The 16,099-nt window shown below is 37.0% G+C and overlaps 1 protein-coding gene across 2 annotated transcripts in view; it reads right to left on the bottom strand.

Annotated features, from left to right (window-relative positions):
- dpp6a (dipeptidyl-peptidase 6a) overlaps positions 1–16,099 on the bottom strand; it is a 343,738-nt gene that overhangs the window by 306,965 nt on the left and 20,674 nt on the right. The window contains exon 1 of one of the 2 annotated variants that reach the window (XM_043226513.1): positions 13,671–14,201. The exons of the other annotated variant lie outside the window; for it this stretch is intronic. Coding sequence (XP_043082448.1) covers positions 13,671–13,721 — 51 coding nt within the window. The 5' untranslated portion in view covers positions 13,722–14,201. Of the gene's footprint in view, positions 1–13,670; positions 14,202–16,099 lie in introns of those variants that run through there. 2 annotated transcript variants of the gene reach the window in all.

The following is a 16,099-nucleotide window of genomic DNA, read 5'->3' on the forward strand; positions in this document are numbered from 1 at the left end:
TATACTTCAAAACAGATCAAAACTTATCTAAGGCAAATCTGCAGCACACATCATTCTATTCAATGTTGAAATCGGTTTGTTGGGACTACTAGACAACAATGAAGTCACCAGTGGCAAGTGCAAAATCACACAAAGTTTTTAAAAGGTCATCTGCCATGTAATCCAAGCAACTGTAGGCAATTTAAGTCTGTATATGTACTGTGGGAAACAGTGTCAGGCTGCCTCTAGACTTGGTTCAAGTGTTTGACTCAATCTCACCCTCACAGGTCTTTTCACGTTATTGTTTAGTATGGAACGTTTGCGAAGTACCTGCAACTGTGCAATTCATTCAGCTCCTAGGCGTTCACCTCAGAAAACAGCATTTACACCAACCAACAAAACCAAAATTCAGATCTGCATTGTCCTGAAATACGTAAGCAGGTGGGTAATATATGACTCAAAATAACCTGTAAACAATGAGCTCCATTTCAGCTCAGTAGCTGTACAACAACAGAAAATGAATCTCCATCACAAACAACAAAGCCACAACAGAGGAACATTTGGTGCCTTTCTAAATCCACTCCCACTTGTCAAGTGCCAGCTTTGTGCACTCTCCAACACTGCCATTTCCCATGAAACTTTGAGTGCCAAAAGTTCTTCTGAGAGATTGTCACTTCAGAGCGTCTCAGACAAGACAAGTTGGAACGGAGACGGCATCCATCTCCTCTCCCAAAACCTGCTTCCTGTTTGTGGGAAGCTAATTAATAGGTGTGTGCCAGAGGCTCTTCGACTGCCAGGAGCATCTGCCCAAACGGTTGGATTTGGAAAGGCAGAGCGAGACGCCACAGTCTGCCATTAAGCAAGCATCAGTGGCTCCATGTGCACCCAGCACTTTAGGTAAACGCGCCGCTTGCAGACGCCACGCTTCGACCCAATATGGCCTGCGCTCCACCGTACACACTTCCTGTGCTCAGATCCCCGCCAAAGCAGACTTCAAACAGAGATGCATTCGACATCAATCAGTCAAAGCATGCATAAACAGTCACTGTCGCCCTCTCTATGGCTTTTACAAAGATTTCTTTCAAATAAAACCCTTTGAAAGTGTTTTAAGGTCAATACCTGAGCTCGCTTACGGCGTGGTTGAGATATTGCATGCCTGACGAGTCTGACAAACAGAACAGAAGACATTTGGAAGTCATGACTCTCACCTTCACCCTCCTCTCCTTATTATGTGCATATGATTGGCAAGGCATTAGATATCTCTAGCACTCTGGAGGGGGCTCTGTGCCAATTGAAATGTTGCACACATTCAAGCTTCAATCAGACAGATGAATATGAAACAACTGAATGCTTCGGCTGAGAGGACCCATCTCACCTCTCGCCACTGATCCATAATGCACCCTCTGCGATTTAGTTCTGTCTCCTCACTGACCATACTTGGTTTCAGTGAGATGCATTAAAAAAAGTTCTCCCAATATTGACAATTCTTTCACACTTTACTCGCCCACTATTTACTCCCCCACCCTTATTCCAAACCCGTTTGTTTTTTTGAAAATTTTTGCAGCTCTTTTCTATATATTATAACAGTACATAGTCACATTATTCTCATGAAATAAGACAAAAAATCCTAATTTAAAAGCTTGTATTTAAAAACTTTGTATGACTTTCATTGTCTGATAATGTAAAAAACTAAATAAATATGAATGAAGTCATAAAAATCGTAATCAAAATCAAATTCACCACCAATTCTCCAAATCTCGTATATTTATGGAGTGTAATAAGAACGTGTTGGTCCACACTACATACAGCATATATTCCACCATTTCTGAATTTGTCCAATTTCACATTTATTCATTGTTTTGTTGGGCATTAATGTCAACAATTACCTTTACCAAAGCTGCCCAGTGGTCGTAATGATGAAGACGGATTCATTAAAAGTACACTTCATGTATCATACAGGTTTGGCAAGATGGCAAGATTCACTTTGGCATAAACCAAAACTTTTAAATGTGGATTTTAAACATTGAAAACCTATTCATTAGCATGCAAAACATGTTTCTCCCATGTTTATTTGCATTTGGATTGGGAGAATGACAGAAAAGAAATCAAGCCTGTTTTCTGTTTTCTATTTCTAAGGCTAATTGTCCCAGTGTTTCAGTAATATTTTTGGAGCATTTTAAGCCTGATCCTCAAAGACCATTTTTGGTAGCCAGTCATTTTGTTTCATGGCCAAGTTCTAAAGTTCAGTCCCTGACCATGCTCTGAACATGGATGAAAGACACCCTGGGGAACCTTTATGGGACTGGTCTTCAAAGCCAGGACATCAATCCTGTGTATGCGACCCTCAACAAGGGCCTAATTTTCATTCCCATTATCTTTAAGCCTCTTGAGTGAATTCCTTAAGCAACAACAGACACTAAATGGCAGCGTGGCTGAAATGCAAGGCGCTGCCATGCATTTATAAGTTAATTTAGATGTAGTGACTGCTCCCATGATAAAGCGCTCTCATAATGGCCAGGGAATATTCTGCTCAGGGTCTAACAGGTGTTATTTAATTTTCTGTCTGACCGGCATTCAAGATCTCATTAAAATTTTATCCTGAAAGTGTGAGGCCTTATAGAGACAAACATCATATGCAAACTAAATAGTCATGTCGTATGGTCTGTTAAAGTTTAATGTTATTGCAGAAATGCAGTTATTTTAGTTCAAGCAAGGCAGCATTCCACTGAAATTCCTCCTCATTTAATTCTTTTTCTCCACAGTTGTCCTGAATTAATTTGGGTTAAACTGCTTAACATAAAGCACAGAATCCATTAAAATGTTATAATTTAAGCAGTTGGTATGCTTTTTAAGAATTAAAATATGATCTCTATGATCACAGGTTTACATGGTTCAAATATTCTTCATTCACAATCTAACTCTATTTTATTAATTGGCATACTAAATTATATTTTGGGTCAATAGGTGCATTCACATGGAGCATTGTAATCAGTTTAAAAGTCCAATCTGAATGAAAACGCTCCATATAAACACATACAAATGCACCATATGAAAAAATGGCTAAACTGATTGAATTGGTTTGATAGAGGTTGGATAAACGTTTCTATAAACCAAACAAAAATAAAAGTTCTCATTAAACCAAATACTTCACCTACATCTACACCATCGTGTCAAGAGGTTGGGGTCTCAGGAACTGAATGTGTTGTCGGCAATGCATGATATTTTGTGACCATTCATAATCGCGATCATTCAGATCCATAATAGTGGGGGTATAAAGTTAGAATTTCAATTATACAGTAAAAACACATTGCAATGGAGAACACTTGCTGTGTTGAAAAACGGACCTGAAATAAGCGTGATTTTCTTCTTAGAAAAGTGCTCAATAACACAGTTAAGAAAAAATGGAGGCAAAATTTTGTTCAGTATTATAAAAAAATTATTAAATAACAATTTAAAAACAATCGGAATAGATTATGCCAAACTTCACTCTGCACAATGGAAACTTATTGAAAAATTCAAGGCATACCAGAATGAATTTTAAAAAAGTGCAAAGTATATTAGAATCTGATCAAAGATTGCAAAGGCATTATTTATCTTTGAAATAAACTGTAATCCGTGAATCACAATACAACTAAGAACATGTATTGAGCAAGTAAATAGGGTCAATTTTGATTTACTGTTACCTTAACTCTCATACAGTAGCTATCTGAAAACCTGTTAAAAGCTTGAAAATGGTTTTCCTCAATATGACTATCCGCAATGCCTTGCTCTCGGGAGACACAAATGAAGAGTTCCATTAAAAGAGTTATACATCACAGAGAATCTTTCCTAGAAGTTCCTCACTCATAGAGACAAAATGGTGCGTATGAATAATGGTGTGAATCAGCTGGCTGAAAGGCATGCGTGTGTGAAAAGAGAGAGGGGGGGTAGAGGGAGAGTTAGGAAAGAGGGATGGCACAGCAGCTTGCTTTTAACTCCACACTTCTTTCTACTGAAACGGCTGTGTGGGGACCAAAAGACGGAGAGAGAGAGAGAGAGATGACAGGCTGACATGTTGATTCAGGAGAAAGTGTCATCACATTAGTGAGAATCACAATGCACTTTTCAGAAATTCTGCAATTGTGCAAACCGTCAGCAGCGTGAAAGCATGTTTCAAGAAAGTTCTTCGCGAGCCGGTTTGACTCAGCAATACCAAAAAATCAGAAATCAGGTAAATGAGCCAAGGACGTTGTTTTCATCAACACAAAGCAAAACACAATGAAATCAGAAACGGGTAGTAAGAATGAGGATAAATACCAAAGGTCCCCCAGAGCTGTAGAATCTCAACTGCTGCTTAGGAAGGCCAACTCATATCTATAATCAAGGTTGTTGGCTTGCAAAGGAATTATTTGAATGCCAGCTGAAGGTTAATGAGGAAAATACCAGTGATGCCAGTGAATGTGTGCAGCAGAGGGACATAGACAATGGTTAGTGCGACAAAAGGGTGCTGTTCTCAATGTGATAGTGTGTCGGAATGCTATTTTTCTTATCATGCAGTTGCGTGCAATACTTGTTTGTGAAGGGTCAATCACAGCATTCTACGGTCTGATAATGACTGCTAAAATGTATATTTGGCTTTTGTCCTTGGCGAAAAACAGTTTGTATAACAATTTATGTAAGGTTAAATAAGGTTGTGTGGTAACACTTTAGAATAAATAACACTTGTTCATTATTAACTACTTTTCCCTCAATGAATTCTTCGTTTGCTGCTTATTAATAGTATATAAGTTAGTTGTTAAGGTTAGGTATTGGGAAGGATTAGGGATATATAATTAGGTCTTGTAGAATATGGCATTGATACGTGTTTAATTAGCACTAATAAATGGTTAATATTCTAGTTGAATTGCACACTAATAGTTTTACTTTGATTTGTGTATAATAATATCAATTCAAATCAACATTTCATCTCCTATATTTACTTTGCAAATGTGTAATAAGTACTCTCTCTCTCTATATATATATATATATATATATATATATATATATATATATATATATATATATATATATATATATATATGCAAACACTTTTTTTTTTAAATGCCTTTTATTGTTATCACGGTTTTATTGTACAATGGATTTATTTACAGTTAGATTGAAATATATAACTTAATATAATAATAACTTACTAAAACATTAAGTTCAAACCTGCTTCCGACTAAAATAAGAGCTGTCTATGCTTTCTCCAAGTATCATGCACAAATTTACAAGTGCAAACAGTCCAAAAACAGGATTTATGAATTCAGATTTTGTCCAGAAGGAACGGTTTAATGATGTTAAATCGCCTTAATTAAATATATTTTTTTTTAATTACAAACACAGCTTTTAAGCTTCACATGATGTTAACTGATAGACTGGGCTCGTGTGGATTACTTGTAGATCACTGTTATATCTTTTTATTTGGACTCTACCTTCACTGCAGAGGATTCATTGGTAAGCATGTCATGTAATGCAAATTCCTCCAGGTTTTTTGATAAAGAAACAAACTTGCCTACATCTTGGAAAGCCAGAGGGTGAGTATGTTTTCAGCTAATTTTTGGATTAACTAGTCCTTTAAGTTTTATAATTAGTTAAATTCTTGAAGAAACACAATAATGCAATGCGTTACAAAAAAACACATTACCCCTACAACAACACTGCTTCGGTTTAAGTGTGCGTGAGGTTTCTCTCCTGCACATATCATTCAATACCCACATCTCATTGGCACGTTTAGCACTTCAGCAGACTCTGCTGTCACTCACCATTCGTCCCTTCTGACTGAGATACAGCCTGATCTGGTGGCTCCTGCAGTGGGCCATGGAGATTACACACAATAAGCACCTCCGGCTTTATCATTCAGCTGGAATGAGCCAGACTATGAAGCACAATTACACTCAATGGTATGAGTGAGTGATAGAGGGCAGCTTATGACAGTGGATTCCTAATGAGCATAGCACAGGGAAATCATCATTAATGCTGCTCACAAAGGCAATTTCTTCATCATGCTGTTGGATGCCACCCCCTTCATCTTAATACAATATAATATATATATATAATATGTTTCATAGCACACTTAAGTACACTTTAAAAGGTATAAAAATATTAAATTAAAAGTTTTACTTATTTAATGTGTTGACTAGCACTACAGCAGATGTGCAGTGCTTGATTATAACTTTTAACTACAACATGTTACTCAATATTACATTTAAAGCTAAAGGCAATATTGCGTTATTGTAACATAAAATTATGTTTATTATATTTGAATACATTATATACAAGTTTCAAAATAAACAGCATTAAAGCATATTTTTATTTGCAACAAATGCTTGTCAGCACACTTGGCAGTGCACTTTTAACCAACAGAAGTAATTAAGAAATTGTGTCCTTAAACTAAATAAATAACTGCATTTAATATAAGTTGAAAATATTTAATTAGGTTTTCAAAATCACTGCATTCATTTCACATTCATATTTTCTGTAAAAAGCATTTTTTTTAAGCATGCTAAAGTGCATTTCTTTCTCACAAAGGCAAGTCTTAACTAACTCCATCCTTATTACTTTTTCTGCATTACTCCATAATGTTATAAAAATATAAAATAAGTAATATAGCTAAATAGTGTACATATCGCTTGAAAGAAATTACATCGTTGGACTAATTAGCTTTTCTGTGACAATATATTTATATTTTACATATATTACATTTCCCAGTGTTCTGTTTATGTCTTCTCACACCTTAATAGCTGTCTGCCAAATTAGCTTCGCTGTAAAAGCTTCATTTTTTGGCCTGGTAAGCACATCTGCTAAAGTAAATAATAGAAAATAATGAAAATTACATAAAATAGCATGCTTATGTAATGCTTATTTTTGAATGACTCATAATCAGCTGTACAGAATACTTTGGAAATGTCTATGACTTTCTCTTTAAACTGAAATCTGAAACAACAGAACATTTTTTTTAACACTGTAGCATTTTGGTGCTTCAAAATGCATTATATATAATATACGTGCAGACACATGTTTATAAAAACCATAAAATGATGTTCCGAGAATTGACTGCATTGCATTTCAAATTTTATTTGAATTTGATGTTTTTTCTTTAAAATCACTATGTTTCACTATGTTTTTCTTATCAGTTGTTTATTAGGGTTTTTTGTTACATCCAATGTTGTTAAATTAATGTTTATTGAATATTTCAGTTTAATAAGTCTCACCATGATGGTGTTTAGTGTTTGTGTGAATGACACTGTGCACCTTCTATATATGTTACTATTTAAAAGCTGCTTGTGATGAGCTTTGGTTCATCACATGACTTTCTCATCACCACCTGCTTTTGAGGGTTATCAGTGTATTTCAAATATATAAAACAGATATAAAACAGATTTCAGTATTTGACGTTTTTATGTATGTATTACAAAAGTTGAAACACTTCAGGAGTTTCAAAGTTGTTGTCAGATTGGTTGAATTATAAAGATTTCCAGGAGACATTCTCCAAACCAAGTCACGACTCCAAACTCCCTCAAGAAAAACGAAAGCCACTGTATTAAGTGTGATGAGAATTTTACACGTTGGTGTGTTATTGTGGCAACATGCCCTGAACTATGACGCTGACCGAAACAAACTGTGATTGGTTTTTTCACGTGCCAGTCAAACATGTTGGCTGGGAATGCTTTCTCAAGAATTCCAGACCTTCCAGCCATCACTCTGAAGGTCTGGTTACAAAAGCCTTTCCTTTAACTAACTTTTAATGAACTATTGTGTATTTTCTTCCCTCACCCCAGCTACAACCTAAAACTGCATTATCGGTGTCACTGGCATCCATTACCCAATCTGTTCAGATAAACTAGTATACATTGTCGTTAAATACTAAATGGCATAAGGAATTCATTTTAGCAAAGCCTTAAGCCATTTGAATCAATTATAATGTATTACCAGTATCAGCTCATCTAATCTGTGTGTGAACATGAAGGCACAGGGTGAGGCAAAAGGCATGATGAAATATTCATCTATTGTAAACTCATTATTTTGCTTGCAGACTGGCCCACAGTTGTCTTGGTGAGTGGTGATGGATGACTTTGGACCAAGCACCGTGGAACAGACAGAAATGGGCGGCACGGGAAAGAAACACCTTTATATGAGCAGGATTCTGCACATGGCACAACATTTATCCAATCTCAATAGCTCAACCAGAAAAGCACAGACACTGCACAGAGACAACACTTTTTTCTGAATTAGCTTTTAACATAAAAAGCAAGGGAAACACTTTAAACATTCATGGTTTTTGAAACAATATGTGTCGATGGTAATTATCAAATGATGATGCAACTTTGAAGATCAGTCACTGAAACAACAGAAACACAGGCAGGAAATAAAAATCACAAACAAGAGACATCGAAGATTTTCAGGTCAATAAAAACTTAGAGATCACAGCATGAACTCAAGCATTTCTCATCAGCCTCTTTGAAGATCAAATAATCAGATTTACGCAATAAATTAATTGTATGTAGCTCTATAACACTCAACCATTTTTATTGATTATTTTTTCAGATGTGAGAAACATCTGAGAAAAAGCATTGCTGGGAACTCAATTAGGCCTCCTGAGCTATAAAAGAGCAACATCTGAGCAATAAATGTTAAAAGGACTACTTCTTTTTAACTTTCAGCCAACTAGTCCTGCATGTACTTTTTCCAGCTAGCCTGCCCCAAAAAAACTGCTTTAATCTCAGTTCCTCTTCATATTCAAATTAAGTAAAGCTTAAAATGCAAATAGAAATAGACCTCAATGATGTGCAATAGCAGGCGGCACAATATCTTTGTGTTTGAAATCTTCATACTTATTTGAACTGAATTTGTTATGAAGCTGTTGGATTTGATCATTTATTATATTGATATTTACCTTCGTGACACACGTCACACTGGTGTACATCAACACTGGCGCAAGAAAGCACATTTTCAAATAATAAAAATAAGTTCAAAATAAGAAAGGCAATTGCTTTTTGGGTTACACTTTGACAATCCACTTTAGACATTCTACTTACTACAAGTTCTCATTAATTTGCAACTACATTATCTGCTAACATTCAGAGTACGTGGTAGGTTTGGGGTTAGTAGAATAAGTTGACATATACTTGCAAAAGTTTCTAATAGTCGATATGTTGTATGTTGTGGAGGCATCAAAATAAATTGTTAGACGTTATTAAGAAGACAGTCTACTAATACTCTACTGACTGCTAGTTGACAAGTTTTTTAAAAATTGAACTGGAAGTTGAGTGCTGGTCAGAGTAGAACTGGCCCCAACCTAGTCTGTTTTTTTTTCCATTCTGTATGGATGGGGTTTTGGTTCCTTGCCGCTGTCGCCTCTGGCTTGCTTTGTTGGGGACATTTAACTTCTAGTGATTTTCGTCGAATTGATTACAGAATTGATTACAGAGACATCTCTGCATTTAATAACAAATTGTTCACTCTCGTCATTATACATCTCTGTCATTGTATGCTTCAACTTTATACTGTACAGTGCTTTGATGCAACCTATGGTGTTAAAAGCGCTATATAAATAAAAATGATTGATTGATTGATTGATTGACAAGTAGCTGGTTAAGAAGGTACTCCAGGAGTGCAGCGGGACGCTACAAAAATCAATTAGAAACACTCAAAACAGGGTTTTTTACTACAGTTGAGCATGAAACATGAAACAGAAAACTTCATACTTTGTTCTTAGTCGGCTTGGTGAAATCCTAACTGCTTCCATTACTTTTAATTCACTCTTCACGAATGTTTATTCATGTATGTTTCAGTCTCTAATCGGTAACTGGTAACCAGTTATGCTATATTTATGCAAAATTTATTAAGTAGGCACACGCAGCAATGTGATGTGTTCTGACTCAAATGAGAATAATGCAAAATCTAGTAGTCAGCAAATATGACTTGCTAAAAACTCTCTGACAGTAAATGACTGTATGTCCGTGCATGAAAGTCTGATGGTTGCGGAAAACAACTTGATATTTACGTGCACGTGTACCTCTTTAAATTGCATGCAGCATTGCATTGAGAAAAACATTACAGATGATGGATTCCAGCAGGCCTAATGAAACGCTGCAGATGCCAGATCCAGCTTTGAGAAACGACGCCCACTTAAAGGTCACTATAAATCACGGACCTCTTTCCTCGCTTGCGCGCGAACTCGCCCACCGGGCCAACCCCAATCAAATAAACCGCTGCACGGAGCCCAGCCGTTCGCAAGCCCGCATTTACCAGCATGAACATGTCGCTTTATCTGGGATTGTAGACAGACAATCCTGTATGTTCTGCTCATTAGATTTATGTGTGACGTTAACTGACGCAGACATGTCACATATCCAGCTCCGGTCACGCTGGTTAACTTTCAATCAACCAGGAGCAGGTGCCATGAAGGAGCTGCAAGATACATATCGCGAAAATACGACATTAAGATTTACTGCTCAAAAGTTTGGAATAATGTTTTTGAAAATAGTCTTTTATATTATTACAATTTAACACGACCGTTATCTATTTGCGTGCATTTTAAAAGGTAAATTATTCCAGCAGCCATTTTTCCAGTCTTTAGTGTCACGTGATACTTCAGTCTTCATTCTAATATGCTATTTTTTACTCTCAGATTTTAGCTGTAAACAATTGTCCTGCTATATGTGATTATAGGATTTTTCTCATAAAAGGGCATTCAATATAATTGCATCACTATGCCTCCATTTGCTCCTTTTTGCCGCTAAGTAACCAAAGTACCCATGAGTGGCCACTGCAGTGCTCAAATTACAGTAATCAAAGCAAAGAGCTACACTGGTACCAAGTTTGTTCGACATGGAAAAAATTACTTAAACACTAGAGTCCAAAGACAAATGACCAGTGGATATACGGCCACAAAAACCTTAGAGCAAGCTTGACTCTAAAGGAAATATGTACTGGACACTCAACCCTGCTTGAAATCATATTTTTTTTCTGTGCCTTTGCTCCAAGAAGGTCTCTAATACTTATCCTTTAGTATTCATATTAATCTCAATGACAGTTGCTTCGCTGGCACATCCAGGAGCAATTTATACATTATTTTTGCTAATGTGCAGGAAAATTCTGGTACTATCCTGAGCTTTAATATCAAAAAAAATTAAAAAATAAAAACTCATGCTATTAACGTCTCCAGAATATACAGTCTTTCTGGCAGGAGTTATTACAGTAACTTTACGCTTTACATATATTTCATTCCCCGCCCTGTTATTTCTCAGTTTCTCAGCGGCCCGCTGTAGATAACATTTCCATTTCAATATCTAGTTCATGAGCACATTTACATTACCACGAATACGCTGATAACAACCAAAAAACTGTTTACATACAAATCAAAAACACGTAAAGGAATTTACAAGACCTGATTTCAAAATCCGGTTATTGGCAATGGTGAAGTCAAAAATAAGCATCCATGTATTCTACATTTTAGCGTGAGTTGTGACGATAAAAATTAAACCCAAAAGTATTCCAAAATGTCAGCGGCAAAATGACTAATTTTCCTCTTATATTTGAAGTTTATATGACTACATGGCTGCATGAGACGAGAACATATTTTTTTTTTATATAATTTTTTGGGTTAAGAAAGATTGCACTATATTGCAATATATTTCCTCCTCCCCTGCCGTGAAACACTTGCTCTAGTTGGGTGAGTTTAAATAATGCCACGAGGATTTTTTTTCCTGTTACATTATATTACATAAAGTCTACACATTTCAATAAGCAGATAGAACGCAGGTTAAAGTATTTACGCGCTGGGTTAAAATGGGGTAAGCAGAGTTCTAGCGATCAGTTTTACTTAAGCTGTTTATGACCTTACGTGATGTGCTAAAAGAAAGCAGCTAAAATTGCTTACATGACCACATGGGTTGTCAGCTTATTAAGCAACAGTTAAAGAACACGCTGCTTATAAACACAGTCAATGATCCAAGCTGCGATAAAGCAATCACCTGTACTTCAATCACCGAGAAACAGTTGAGGCATATTGTTCAGTCACAGAGAATTGTATCTTTAACCATCAGCACTGATCGGATGTCTCTTTAAATCACGCCGAGAGTCTTTGTCTGAGAACACAGTGTAAGCTTGAGAAATTCAACCATCTCAAACTCATGAGGGTAACAAAAGCAGACAGGTTGTCAGACAGGTACATGGCTCAAACTGACATTTCTCATGGCTCTCTGGACAAGGATCTCGTTCCTACATGAAGGGTAGAATTGTGCATCTAGTGGTAAAAGCGCATTAGTGTACGTTTCAGCAGTGGAGCTCTGTGTTTTACAATAATACGTACAGCATTCGCTCCCTTTTAACAGCAAGCTTACAACTGTCACGCTAAAAAGTAAAGAACATCACGGGCTAAAACGTACAGTCTTAAACTCTTGTTTGCTTAAATGCAATAAAAGAATCAATTTAAGCCACTTTCAGAGCAGCGCTTTCTGTATATCTGTTTCATTCCAAATAGGGCGAATGCTTATATTCACCAGCCATGAATGCAATGCAAGTTATTTTCAATCTTTGGTATCAGATCGGTTTAAAGTTTCGTCTGAATGAAGCCTGACGGACCGTGAGGTTTGTGTCTGGATCTCAGTCTCTGCAGGTCACTGACACAGTGAGCCTGGAGCTTTAATATCCCAATGTTCCACTGTGCTTTAAGTGCGATCAAATTTTAATGAATTCTCTCTCATCTGAACCCCGGACACTAAAGGTCACCTCTGCGTTTAAATGCAGGCTAAAGCCCAAACATAAATAAGATCCCATGTGCTTCACTCGGCTTTTAAATGTATATCCCACGACAACTACTAAAGTTTTTCCATTATTTACGATCTGCTATATAGAGGCTGCAGAATCAACAAAAAATAAACAAAACACAAAATACAATACAAAACATACAGAACTGATATGTTATTAATATAAGTTAGTGTAGAGCATCAAGTCAATGTGACTCGGTTTGGCTCTTAAGATACACACAAACCAAAGTTTGCTTAATTATTGATCATTAACATATATAGGACCCAGATAACTTCTTGTGCTTTAAATGTGGTGCAATATCGTGCTTTTCTTAACAAACATGGTAATATGGTAATGTTTTTATTTATTGATTAATTATTAGTATTAATAGTAGTAAGTATTAATAATCTAAATGTTTTGTTTGTTTGTTTGTTTGGATAACAGGCCTACTGTACATTGTACATTGATGATTTATTTATTTATTCGTTTATTTATTGACAAGGTAATAGGCACTTGATATAGGCAAACACGTCCACGTCAGGTTTTCTTTTCAAGTTACTTTTCTTTCCCCCCCCTCAATACAATAATACAAGACAATGTTATTTTTGGACACCAGTGACAATAATAGGCTACGACGGTTTTTGAAGCACCTTTACAGCAGGCTACCACATCAATACCAGGGTATCCATACAGGCTATATCACACGTTATCTTAATCACGGCGTGCATATGCATATGTGTGTACGCGAGGCTGTAAGGACCACAGTACTTTTTATCGTTACGGAGGGCAAATTAAACGCTGTTTTCGCTTTTGCGAGTCTGAAAAAAAAAACCGTCAAACAAACAAATCTGCCATTCACAGAAAGTCACTTTCAGCATCATCTCTGAAACGCGCTCGTCTAATAATAAATACGTTCCGCTTACCAGCACATTTCCCTGCATTTTGGCCGTTTCGATTAAATTCTTCTCCTTCATTTGGTTTCTTCGGTGTGATGGATGTGTGTGTCAGCGTCGGTGTCTCGGCTGGTTCCGCCCGGTCCGGTTCTTCTCTCTCAGCACCCTGTTGAGCGCTCCGAGACTAAACTGCCTCTACAGTCATTCGCCCTCGGCTGCTGTAGACGCCGGCGGCAGGCGGTAGTTCTCAGTCAGACTCCACTGTGGCTCAGGACGGTTATTTGCTGGTTTCGGAGCGGGATGAGCGGGTGACGGTTCTATCACGCTCCGTGAACTCGACGGGAGTGTGAGAGAAGCTGCGTGTGACAATCCCGCTGCTCTGAGAGGAACACGCCTCGCGCCTGCCAGGGCTCCGTCGCTTAACTTTAATGCTGAGGTCGTTGGAATGTCTTCGCGTGGTACTTCATAGCATGTTATCAATTACGAATCGTTGTCTTACAAAAAAATCCTACCGAAATGCTAAATCGTTTTTTAATGAATGCCCACAGGAGACATCCAGTTGGAGCTTGTTAATTGCGGTATCCTCGTTGAAAAGACGTACGCTAGTTACCGTACTTTTCTGGTTGACCTGCATTTTTGCTGATGAACAATGGCTGGTTCACAGAATGTCTTTTCGGGAGCTGCAGGGAATTTTTTTTCCCCTCTCCTTTTACGTCTGTAGTCTTTTTACCTTTCACTAGGTGTCACACACATAATTTAAATTTTCTGACAATAGCCTAACACCAGGCAGCAATTCAAGTTCTCCCTAAAATGAAAACTCCTAATGAAAGTCTTGACCGCTGTGGTGTTGCCAAATCTTTCAATATCAAATCAAATCTCTGCAATGAGGGTTTCTCTGCTTTGAGGAGTTGCCTGCTATATGGACATTTTTCTCCCATTCTTTTGAGAATTTCAGTTCTGTTCAAGTCGGCAATTAATTCGTGACTCATACAAAAATGTATGACTTTATGAAAAATGTATGACCAACCGTCTCATTAGAAAACAACCATTTCATTGTGGCATTTTCATGTGGATTTGTTTCTTATGGAAAAGTTAGATTTTTTGGAAAAAATGTAAGCATGAAGGTCCATCGGTAACCCCAGCTATAAACTTAATAGCCTGTGGTGGAAGCAGATCACAATATGTCAATGTTCTCGAAATCTAAACATCTAGGGAGCACACAAGTTGTAGTATTAGCAAGACTTCAAAGTGAAAACACAACTTTCTACCAATCTTCATTACTTTTTAATACACTTTACAGAAAAATAGCTTAAGGCTTAAATGCTCCCAAATACTAGGCTAGAATATGGAAACAACTGTACCTTCTGATCACAGTACAAAAAAAGTGATTTTTATTCAGCATATTTGTCTTATTTTCTAGTGCAAATGTCTAAAGATTCTCTCAAACAAGATTTGTTTATTTCTTTTGACATTTCGTTTTCAATTGAATGCAACATTTAAGAACTACAGAAATACCGGATAAGGCAAATAAATTGAATGCACACAAACTGAAGTAGTTTAAGTCTTTGGTTCTTTTAATTGTGATTATTTTGGCTCACATTTAACAAAAGCCCAGCAATTCACCATCTTATCAAAGTAGAATATGATGACATGCCAGTCAGCTAATCAACTCAAAACACCTGCGTAGTTTTCCTGAGCCTTGAGAATGGTCTCTCAGTTTGGTTCACTAGGCTACACAATCAAAAGATGTCTAGAAAACAATCACTGACATCCTTCGCAAGGAGGGTAAACCACAGATATCCATTGCCAAAGAAGCTGGCTGTTCATAGAGTGCTCTATCCAAGCATATTAACAGAAAGTTGAGTGAAGGAAAAAGTGTGGAAGAAAAAGATGCACAACCAAAAACTGCAGCCTTATGAGGTTTGTCAAGCAAAATTGGTTCACAAATTTGAGCGAACTTCACAAGGAATGGGCTGAGGCTGGGATCAAGGCATCATTGGCTACAGTTGTCGTATTCCTCTTGTTAAGCCACTCCTGAACCACAGACAACATCAGAGGCATCTTGCCAGGGCTAAGAAGAAGAACTGGAATGTTGCCCAGTGGTCCAAAGTCCTCTTTTCAGATCAAGTTTTGTATTTCGTTTGGAAACCAAGGTCCTAGAATCTGGAGGAAGGGCGGATAAACTCATAGTCAAAGTTGCTTGAAGTCAAATGTTAAGTTTCCACAGTCTGTGATGATTTGGGGTGTCATCTGCTAGTGTTGGTCCATTATGTTTTTTGAAAACCAACATCACTGCACCCCTTTACCGAGACATTTTGAGGGGCAGTAATTAAAGCAAAAGGAGCCCCAACCAAGTATTGAGTACATGTACAGTAAATGAACATACTTTCCAGAAGGCCAACAAATTCAATAAAATGTTTTCATATTGGTTTTATGAAGTATTTTAATTTGTTGAGATA

The sequence above is a fragment of the Puntigrus tetrazona genome, chromosome 24 (assembly GCF_018831695.1).
Source record: "Puntigrus tetrazona isolate hp1 chromosome 24, ASM1883169v1, whole genome shotgun sequence".
Taxonomy (NCBI): Eukaryota; Metazoa; Chordata; class Actinopteri; order Cypriniformes; family Cyprinidae; genus Puntigrus; species Puntigrus tetrazona.